This window comes from Nicrophorus vespilloides, unplaced genomic scaffold (assembly GCF_001412225.1).
Source record: "Nicrophorus vespilloides isolate i.1.1-1 unplaced genomic scaffold, Nicve_v1.0, whole genome shotgun sequence".
Classification (NCBI taxonomy): Eukaryota; Metazoa; Arthropoda; class Insecta; order Coleoptera; family Silphidae; genus Nicrophorus; species Nicrophorus vespilloides.
This window is the reverse complement of record NW_017097553.1, coordinates 42,372-53,154: the sequence shown is the minus strand read 5'-3', so window position 1 is coordinate 53,154 and position 10,783 is coordinate 42,372. Positions and strand designations below refer to the sequence as shown.

General features: G+C 31.4%; 2 protein-coding genes across 3 annotated transcripts; one reads left to right on the top strand and one right to left on the bottom strand.

Annotated features, from left to right (window-relative positions):
• Positions 1–2,054: 2,054 nt before the first annotated feature.
• On the bottom strand, positions 2,055–6,488 carry LOC108560415 (alanine aminotransferase 1). Of its 2 annotated transcripts, none has more exons than XM_017917944.1 (7): positions 6,259–6,332; positions 5,708–5,987; positions 3,360–3,672; positions 3,113–3,303; positions 2,848–3,054; positions 2,509–2,793; positions 2,055–2,455 (listed from the first exon to the last, which is right to left on the bottom strand). In XM_017917944.1, exons 1-7 carry the CDS (start codon positions 6,315–6,317, stop codon positions 2,126–2,128), a joined length of 1,665 nt encoding a protein of 554 aa, XP_017773433.1. In that variant the 5' UTR covers positions 6,318–6,332; the 3' UTR covers positions 2,055–2,125. The 2 variants fall into 2 exon arrangements, with proteins under 2 accessions (XP_017773433.1, XP_017773435.1); XM_017917946.1 differs by lacking the exon at positions 6,259–6,332 and adding an exon at positions 6,384–6,488 and having other exon boundaries at positions 2,057–2,455.
• A 334-nt stretch (positions 6,489–6,822) lies between these two features.
• LOC108560402 (acyl-protein thioesterase 1) lies at positions 6,823–8,350 on the top strand. The gene is made up of 5 exons (XM_017917928.1): positions 6,823–7,050; positions 7,130–7,161; positions 7,432–7,592; positions 7,647–7,873; positions 7,929–8,350. Exons 1-5 carry the CDS (start codon positions 7,003–7,005, stop codon positions 8,112–8,114), a joined length of 654 nt encoding a protein of 217 aa, XP_017773417.1. The 5' UTR covers positions 6,823–7,002; the 3' UTR covers positions 8,115–8,350.
• The last annotated feature ends 2,433 nt before the right edge of the window (positions 8,351–10,783 follow it).

Below are 10,783 nucleotides of genomic sequence, written 5' to 3'. Positions count from 1 at the left end.
AACACAATTATATTTAATTATATATGGGAAATGAAACATTTAGAATAATAAATATATCAAATTTGAAAACTGTATACATTTTGTATAATTCTGTACATTTTTAATTGATAGTCAACCTGATTTCTACCGCCATCTACTGAGCATTCACCGAATGATTTCTGATTTCGTTGATTGCATTTATCTTAAATATTTTAAAAGTAAGGCTTAATTTATTGACAAAGTTGACATTACATATTTTCAAATACTTATATAATGAATATTCAACATCTGATTTGATCAATTCTTGTTGATACTGTTATTGTTTGTCTATAATAATGTTGTATGTCGTTTTTTATAGTATTTTGAGATATTAATAAAAAAATAATTATCTCTTTTTAAATATTGTTTTTTGTAACAACAAAACTTTTAAATCATTACAAATTTAAAAAAGTCAGTAAATTTACAAAAACAGGTCAAAAATATTATTTTTTACATGATAAACAAGCAATACGAGTGTTACTTTTACGCAAATCTAGATACCGAGATTTTGGAAAAAATATATTAATATATATTAATATAATGGTAAACATATACAGATCATTACATATTTTTTAAATCAGTCTGAAATGCGCATTGTTCTACAATTCTAGGCTTAGTTAGCGACAAAGTATTATACATATTATATACCATGAGTTTTTTATATTTTATAAATATATACACAATTACATATTTTCACAAGTCACATATATAATTATATAAAAGAAAATAATTATTTTATAATTTTAGTAACAATATTCAAATACAGTGGAACCTCGCTTAACGAGTTTAATTCGTTCCAAAATTTGACTCGTATAGTGAAACAGTTATTCCCGTTCACACCCGGTGAAGTGAGTTAATATTTGTTTATCATTCAAGAGGCTTAGTGGAGGTCTCTTTATACTTTTATATAATAAATTTTATATATATATAAAAATGTGTACATAGTTTGTTTAAATAATAATGGTTGCTGGTTGCTGGTTGCACTTGACTCTCTGCGGTGACTTTGCCGCAAATGGCTCTCGAAGCCGCATTTTCCAACATTTGTTATATACAATTCCGTTATGGTATGTAAATAATTGTCTTAAATGTTTCAGATTTTAATACTTCCATGTGTATGAATGGAAGTATTTATCTACCAGAGAAAACTTTCTACTTATTACGACGTAGATTATGTTTTGCAACGATTGCATTTATGTTTGCGTTTGGCATTTGTGTTGTTAATCGTGAATAAGAATTTCGACAGAAATATCAGTTTTCTTAATTTTCGAGAAATAATTATAATATTATTACGTCGTTTAGAATACAAATCATTTCTATGTATTTATAATTATTTTTCATTTATGTATGTATATTACAGATGGGAGTTATGATTTTGTGTACTAGATGGTGACAACACTCCGGATTAATTTAAAAATGTTATTGTAGAAATTTTAATAATAAACGGGATTTTTATATAGTCGAGATTTTGATAGTCGGAATTTTAATACAGTCGAGATTTTGATACAGTCGGGATTTTGATATAGTAGGAATTATGGTTGTATTTCAATGCAGTCTGGATTATGGTTATCGGGATTTTGATTGTCGGGATTTCGGTTGTTGGGATTTCGATTGCCATCGACAATTTTTCGAGTCCCCGTTTTTCTAATTTGGTAATTATTAGTAAATATCTTAATAAATCATAAAATATATACTGATTTGAACTGATTATAAAACTCCACATTTGTGATTACTATTCTGCTCGGAAACTGATGCGTTTGAATACATAATTTTCACTGCATAAAGTCCGAACTGTGTTGCTTTTAGTAATTTATTTAAGTTTATAAACCTTTATCATAGTTTATATTTGTCAATTGCATTTATGTTCCAAATCCACAACTCGTATTCAAGATGACATTCATCAGTTTCACCGAAATATATTTGCTGTATAAGTATAATATAAGTGGGAATTCAAGTTATTCATAATGCGTAATATGGTATTATATTTAATAATAAAACAATAACAATTATAACACTAATATTTATATAAAATATTCATTTTTGAGTGACAAAAAAAAATATAATCGTGACCTAAACCGTAATATCATCATGTTCATTTAATACTTAATATTTATTTGTATTTTTGCAAAAATGATTTGTGGAAGTCGCCGAACTTCTGCAACATCTCCTTAAGCTTCTCGGGCTGTGGCAAAATTGTGGTACGGAAGTGGTATGTACCAGGTTGTTGTCCGAAACCAGAGCCTGGAACGATACAGATTCCAGTGCTTTCCAACAAGTTAAATGCAAAGAACACATCTGGTGCCTGGTTGGCTTTCTTTGCAGCCTCGATCGCCTTCGGCGGGAGTTTGAACTGGGGGAAAGCATACATCGCTCCTTGTACTGGATTACAGCTGAATCCTTCCATGGAATTGAATGTATCTTCGACCATCTTAGCTCTTACCTAATAACAAAATTATTTATTAGATGACATCAACAATTTTCTTTAGTTATTACCTTCAGAGAGTCAAGAACTGCCGCCTTTTCTTTCATAAAGGTTTCGTAGCTAGGTTCGCCTTTTTGCGGTGGGTTTACGACGCAATCTAATGTAGCCTGACCCAATACGGTTGGACAAAGCATAGCACTAATAGCCTTCATGTACATGGCTTTAACTTGTGGGCACATGTTAATTACTTCAGCGTATCCTCCGCGAAGACCGCACTCTCCCATGTAACCTTTAGAGCAAGACATGAAACTAGCCAATTCCATTTTGCTGTAGGGTTCTCCCATTTCAATCAATACCTAAAATTAAATTTGAATAAATATTTCTTTATACTCTATTATGAAATGATCTACTTTTTTGAAGGAATGGAATTTGGATCCTTGAGCGTAAACGTTGTCTTGGTAAACCTCATCTGCGAGAATGAAAAGCTTATTCTTGTGTGCGAACTTGATGATTTCTTGGATATTTTCTTTTGATAGCACTTGTCCAGTCGGGTTTCCAGGGTTAATTACCACCAACGCACGTGTATTGCACGTCTTTTTGCTTTCATCATATGATCTCTGAAAAATTAATTAAATATAAAATTGCTCATACATATTATAAACAATATAAACCTACTTGAAGTTCGGCACTGTCGAGTCCCCATCCCCTAGATTCATCTAAATAATATCCAACTTGTTCCATATTGAATTCCGCCAGAGAAGCAGAATACAATGGGTATTGGGGGATTGGAATCATTACACCCGGTTTCTTTCCATTCTTATCACAAATTAATAATTTTAAAATATTCTTAATTGCATCGCTAGCACCTTAAATCAATACTGCTATAGATTTTGCATTTACGATGAATCTAATATGGATATACCTGCACTAATAATAACATTTTGGAAATCGCATGGGATACCGCCATCCCTTTTCGTGATGTATTCAGCAACGTGTTTTCTAATTATTTCAATACCAGGCGAATCGGTGTAAGATCCGACAGATCCACCCCTGCATCCTTCCAGAATAATTCGGGCGCGTTTCTTGCAATCTTCGTTGAATCGAGGATCATCTAATAATTTTGGTAACGTCACCAAAGCCAAGATCTCACGAATAAATGTGATTGGGACCTGTCCCATAGCGTGACAATCTCCAATGTTTGCTTTGATAACTTCATTGAAAGGTTTTTTAACACCCTAAAAAGATAAAAATATTAATTATTTTGACGAAATATACAATTAATGATATAGCGTAGCAACAGAAAGTTATATTTTTAGTTGATAAATACTTGTTTTGAAATAACCAGTTTTTTTTGTTATTTTAAATCTGTTAATTATACAAAACTTCTTATAAAATAAAATACTATTATGCAGCAAGTTTTTTTTTTAATTTACAACTGTTAAATATTCAGATGCAATGTTTATTAATCGGAATATGCACGGAGATTATTCAAGTTTATCATAAAGCATTCAGCAAAATAAGCACAATCTCAATAGTGATTAATAAAACATTGATAATGATTAATGTTATTTATAATATTAATTACTATTTATCGACTATTGCTGAATTTCATCAATATGTAAATTGTATACATTAATTTAGTTAACAATTGCGAAAGCAATTCAATTTCAAATTGTTAATATTTTATAAATCGCTTATATAAATTGTTTTAGTGTCGCGATTGCGTTTAATCTATTTTTAGAGTGCACAACTGATTATTTATAATTGTTTAATGATAAGATATTCAATTTGTACGACTCAAACACGGATACCCACAAAGTTTTTAACGTAATTCATAAGAACTTTTATCTATTACCATATTGAAATTATAAGTACACATATACTTCATCATAATGACCTCATAGTAATCACAGTTTCATTAATAATCATGACCCAGTTAATACATTAAATAATGTGTTATTTAAATTTATATAGATTTTTTTACAATAAGTTTAGTTAACAAAATCTTAGAATAGGAACAGGAATACTTTCTGCGTATGTAATGCACTTTTTATTCATGTATGCTTATTTAATTCAGATAATTTTAATTGCGCATTACAAACACACAAACCTTCACATTACTCTGTCAACAATTCATTTTGTTCAAATGTAAATTATTTTTTCACACATAATACCAACTTTGTTATTTTTTAAATTCCGGGTGACATAGATCGACTACTTTCAAAAATCTAATAAGTAACATAATTTAATAATAGGAAAATTAATAACAAGAAGCCCACTACAACACAGCGAGCAACAAAATTGCTCTGCCGTGTCGTATCGCATGATAGCTAGCCTCATTTTTTATTTTATTTATTGATCTTTTAATACAGTTGTTATTTACCAGACATTGATGAACATTTTTAGTATGTAACAGTTTAAATTCAATAGAAAACTTGATATAATTACGAAAAATATTAAATCTAAAACAGAATTAAATAAAAATATATAATTATGTAATTTTCCACACTCTGGTCGAAATATATGTGTCATTAACACACTTAAATGTTAATGAACTCCTTAAGAGCATTGCACAATTGCAAGATTAGTTTAATTTACTTCAGTCATAAACAAATGTCATTTAAAATGATTAACTGTAATAATTGTTTTATTTTATTATAAACAATTAAGACCTATATAAATATCTTGAAAAATAAACTAATTCTCTTAACTGCCTTCTTTTGAACAGAAACATACTTTCGTTTCCAAGGTTAAATGATGTCCCAGATTTGTTTAAATTTCTGCAAACATTGGGATTTCTTACATACAAAATTAGTTATTTTTAGTCTTAATAGACCATACTAATTCACTAAACGTGGCAAATCGTTGTATATTTGGCGTAATATACAGTATGTAATACAGAAAATTGTTTTATTATAGAAGTTCTCGCGATGGTTTAATGGATAAATGACGCATCTCCGGTTATGTTTAATCACTCTTCGTGCCACCACAATCGCCGCTTACAGTTTAATAACAATTTTTAGCCTTTAAAAATTATAGTAAAATGACTTTCAGTATTATTTTCATGTATTTGTCGTTCAAAGAAAGTTAAAATGCAAGGTTTTGACAAACAAAAATTTTGTTTTTTTTTTAGTTTTGATTCTATTAAGAAAAAACATTATTTTTTCTATTAGAAGCTTCGTAACTTTTTGTTTTTGGCACGCATTCCTATATACATATCTTAATATAGTATTCACGTAATATGTGGAAACAGTAAAATCGATAACTTACCTTCTGCAGTTCCTTCTCGATATCACCGGCTCTGGTGACCAATGGACCTCTAACAGCATATTCCATCACCTTGATGTTGGGATTCAGATCGTCCATGGTAAGACATTTCTGCGGTTCCGTAGCCATCGCTCTTGTCGAGACTGTTGAAGCAGTGGTTGTTGTACAGTGGACAGCTGATTTTTCCCATCCTAGCGACGCGATTATCGAACCGCGCACTTTCAGCCCACGGCGACAGATAAGATTGGTTGATAGCAGACGCATTGTGGACATTTTACTTCCTCTAAAAAAAATCCAAAAATATGTGACAATTACGTTGAAATATTAACTATTTCCAAATTTGAAAATTTTTGCAAAGAGCGAGATGTGTTGCGACGACTAGTCTGTACACTGTCGCCCCATAAACTGATTATAGGGATCTGATACTATGCTAACTTGAGCCAAAATGTTATGTGATTAAATGCTATATATATATATAAAATATACACACAAGTCAGTGGCAAGATAAATAGTTCAATAATGTTAATAGGTTATCAGATCGTTTAGAAACTAACAGTGTAACATTTAACGAAAATCCAGTAAACTCCAGTAGCCAATGACATAATTTAATCATATTATTTTAAACAATTCTTTTGGACATTGGACGCTTTCCAAGAAAACAAAAATAGGACGTACATACCCCACAGTCACTTTTCAACGTTGAAACTAACAATTTTATTTTAGGAATGTACTGACAGCCGTCCAGCAATCAATGGTTAATAAATTTACAAAAAAAATAAATAAAAATGAAAAACTATTTTTTTAAATTAATATATTTACAAGGAACTCCCAAAACTCAATCAAACCAACATCCAAAAATGTTATACAACATAGGCAAACCTTCAAGCTTCACTTGTCAAATAAATCGCGCCGTTGCCAAATTTCTAAATAAGAGACTATTCCACATAAATTCCATTTAAGAGTTGGACTTTACTAAGAAGAAATAGTCAGCGTATCATTAAAACTACAATATATATTATATAATAATTGGCTAGCGTAAACAAGAAGAGAATTTCTTCTGTTTCAAGAGAACAACATAATCTGCTAATCCATGGTAGACATGTGGCAACGGAGCATTGAAAACCTATTGAGGTTCTTTCTGACATAAGCTGTTATGGTATTAACGTCAAAATTTTTAGTGTTAAAGAAATCTCGTGTTTATAAGGAAAGTGTATTTTTATTTGCTTTCTTACAGCTTTGAGGGACATTTGATTTCTTCTGGTATTTTCAATTTCCCGAGTTGTTTTGTTATTTGAGAAATGGCGTCTCCTGTTGTTATTGCTGCCAGTGCGAAACACACGGCTACCGTAAGTAATATTTTTTTCTGAATTCAAGATCATATTAATGAAATTCTGTTTAATAATAAATATATTCTTTAAATTTTAGCTTATTTTCTTGCATGGATTGGGTGATACAGGGTAAGAAAATAATGTGTACAATCTAACATCAAATGAGGCTACTTATTGATTATTTCACCTGCCATAAAACCACTATGTCTGTTCTTAAAATTATGCAGTTTGCATTTAAAATATAAATTAATTGGCTTTTATAAACTAACTATTTAAAAATAGCAATTTTCTCTATGTTCGTATGTAAGAAACTTAAAGTTTTTCATTAGAAGTATCTATAAAAAATATTATTGATTGTTTTTTTTTTAATATTCTTATTAATTAATTATTTTTAAATAGCCAAGGATGGGCAAGTGCCATGACTGCTATCCGACCATCTCATGTAAAAGTGATTTGTCCAACTGCCCCAACAATGCCAGTGACATTGAATGCAGGTTTTCGTATGCCTAGCTGGTTTGATCTTAAAACTCTTGATATTGGTGGCCCAGAAGATGATGAAGGTAAGTTTATAAAAATAAATCCCAATATCTCTATGATAACATCTGAATTAACAGGAATTAAAAAGGCTGCAAAACAAATCCACACAATGATTGATGATGAAGTGAAAGCTGGCATTCCTGCAAGCAACATCTTATTGGGTGGTTTTTCTCAGGGTGGTGCACTTGCCTTGTATTCTGCCTTCATCTATCCTCAAAAGTTGGCTGGAGTGGTTTCCCTCTCTTGCTGGTTACCACTGCATAAAAGTTTTCCAAAGGAGATGAAGACATCTAACGAGTTACAAGTACGTTTCAATATGAAAACATATATCATGAATAATTTACGATTGGTATTTTTAGGTTTTGCAATGTCACGGTGATTGCGATCCTGTTGTTCCATATAAATGGGGCCAAATGACCGCTTCCATCCTTAAAACTATGTTGAAATCTCCAGAGTTCAGAACATATGGCGGTTTGATGCACACCTCTTCCGAGGAAGAGTTGAACGACGTTAAGAAATTCATTGAAGCTCATCTACCAAAGTAAAATTCTTATATTCTGCATTATTTTAATAATAGTGCAGTAAGAAAGAGTTAGTTGAAATTCAGAGATGGATAGTTTTTACATTTAAGTGATTATAATATGTTTTAATCAGGAATGTCAAAATTTGTAAGGAAACTGTAATTGAACCTCGTTAAAATCAAAAGCTATAATTACTTAACTGCCCTGTAAAATAACATGAATAAAATATATACAATCACATTCTGCAAACGTAAACATTATATATATATATTATTTAATTAAATATTACAGTTACTTTAATTTGTCACGTATATTTATAATTCAACTAATAATGGTCATAGTGTTTAGTGTAGTGCAATTTCTTCCTATTTTTCTCATACAATTTGTTTGTATATATGTATTTGCATTCCATCACTGTTTAATTTAGTCAACTAGGACAATGGCATAAGGTTTTTTTTTCCTGATATGATATTCACAGTTTATTATTTTAATCTGTAGAAGAAACTTAGATATATGAAGCATGTATAACAATTACTAATAAAAGAGTGATTATATGCAATTATTTTTTCAACTGCACTAAATATTCTGTTTTATTTTTGAATAGTAGTCTTTACAACCACATAAAATTCAAATTATTTGATTTAATATAAAATAAAGCTTGGTATATTATTAATAAATGCCAACATCAAGTGGATAACCAAATCTATATCGAATACTAAACTTCAATCATAATTTGTATATATGTATCAATAAACGCTAATATTTTTATTTAAAGTTACTAAATAAAAATATATATTTTAAACAATCCAAAAATAATGTTTGAAACGAATAACAATTGAAAACGAAAATCTCTCGGTTACCTAAGTTACTGCCTATTTCTAGTTGCATGATCAACTACTTTTAATTATGATTATATGGAATTACTGTTATAAAGTTTTAAATCGATTGCACTTCAAGAACGGATGATTACACCTATTACATTCTTACGTGGACATTTATAGTTTTTAGAAACAAGATCTAAATATTAATCTACTGGATAAAACAAACAAGATAACAAGGGACTATAATAACACTATAAAAGAACATAGCTAACAAAATAGACAATAAGTACTACACACGCTGGAACTCCAATCTGAGCCACACCACGTATTAACAAACCAAAACGGAATGATAAGAAAAATAGAGGAGGTGCCTTTCTCTGACCATAGAATGGAGAACAGGAGAAAAAAGGAAAAGTAAGGAAAACAGGGCAAGAAATAAATAGGATGCTAGGGGGAAAAGTGAAAGGTTCGCAGGAAATATCGAAACTGAGATCTGAAGATGACATGCTTACAAGCGGACAGGAGATCGCTAACCAGCTAAACAAATACTTCTGCTAGATTGGAGAGGAGCTCGCAAAAAAAAGTCATAGATAGAACTGGGAATAAAGACACAAACATAACAAATAAACAAGTAAAAATGGACAAAACTACTGAAAAAGAAATAAATTAGATAATAGAGTCATTGAGGGATGGATTGTGCGCCGGGCAGTGATGGGATAAATACTTCAACAATTAAATATCTAAAACAGGAAATAACGCACAAATTAGTAGACTTAACAAATCAAATTCTGAGTTCCGGAAGCGTACCGGACGTACTAAAAAAAGCTACAATAACACCAATTTTTAAAAATAACGAAAAAGATAGACCGGAGAACTACAGGCCGATTGCGATAACATCAGTGTTTGCCAAAATAGTGGAAAAAGTAATCCACAGAAGATTAAACGATTATATGAATAACAACAACTTGACTAATCGTCGGCAGTACGGATTCCAGGAAAGGTCGAGTACGGTTGCGATGCTGCTGGACTTGACTACGGAGATTAGAAGAATTCTGGACAGCCATATGAGTGCTGTTGCGGTGTTTGTAGACCTAAAAAAAGCTTTTGACACGGTCCACAGAGGGACCAAAAAATGAGGAGTTTGAGAGTGATTGGTCGGGAGGCAGCGCTGTTTGAGTCTTACCTTACACGTAGGGCTCAGCGAGTCCAGATGATGAGTACAGAGAGCTCTGGAATGTGCTGCAAATATGGGGTCCCCAGGGGGAGTCCTTGCTCCTACGTTATATAATATGTATACTAACGACATAGCCGACATTGAGTTAGAGGGAAGTATATACATGTATGCGGACGACACATGTATTCTGTACGGACACAGGGAGGAAACGGCGTTGCAGAACAGCATCAACGACATTATTAAACTACAGACATGGTACGATGACAATCTATTAACAATAAACGAGACTAAAACACTCTACATGACTAAGCATCACTATAAACAATATCAGCATAAAAAAAGTAGAACAAGAGAGATACTTGGGAATACTATTGAACAACAAACTGGGTTGGGACGACCACATAGGCATACAAAAAAAATGCTACGACAATTGGATGTGTGAAAAAAATAAACAAATTTCTCCCGGACAAGTGTAAGATGGCAGTGTGGGGAAACACAACAAAAGAAAACTTAAAAGCATTAACAAGACAACATTTAAAATAGCCGTGACACGCAGATACTGGATGTGGGGACACTGATAGAGGCACAGACAAACATTCTGATACACAAAATAGTAAAAAAACATATTAAGACCCGGATAGGCCTGTCTTTCGGCTGTGACACACACGATCATAATACGAGAGCTAGAAGAAATAAAA

What these genes read in the sequence shown, in the direction of transcription:
- LOC108560415 (XM_017917944.1), bottom strand. Translation starts at nt 6,317, where the DNA reads ATGATTAAATTATGTCATTGGCTACTGGAGTTTACTGGATTTTCGTTA. An exon ending in TCGAGAAGGAACTGCAGAAG is followed by an intron (nt 3,673 to 5,707) that starts GTAAGTTATCGA and finishes TTATCTTTTTAG; the next exon opens with GGTGTTAAAAAACCTTTCAA. An exon ending in AATTCCATTCCTTCAAAAAA is followed by an intron (nt 2,794 to 2,847) that starts GTAGATCATTTC and finishes ATTTAATTTTAG; the next exon opens with GTATTGATTGAAATGGGAGA.
- LOC108560402 (XM_017917928.1), top strand. Translation starts at nt 7,003, where the DNA reads ATGGCGTCTCCTGTTGTTATTGCTGCCAGTGCGAAACACACGGCTACC. An exon ending in CATGGATTGGGTGATACAGG is followed by an intron (nt 7,162 to 7,431) that starts GTAAGAAAATAA and finishes ATTTTTAAATAG; the next exon opens with CCAAGGATGGGCAAGTGCCA. An exon ending in TGGCCCAGAAGATGATGAAG is followed by an intron (nt 7,593 to 7,646) that starts GTAAGTTTATAA and finishes CTGAATTAACAG; the next exon opens with GAATTAAAAAGGCTGCAAAA.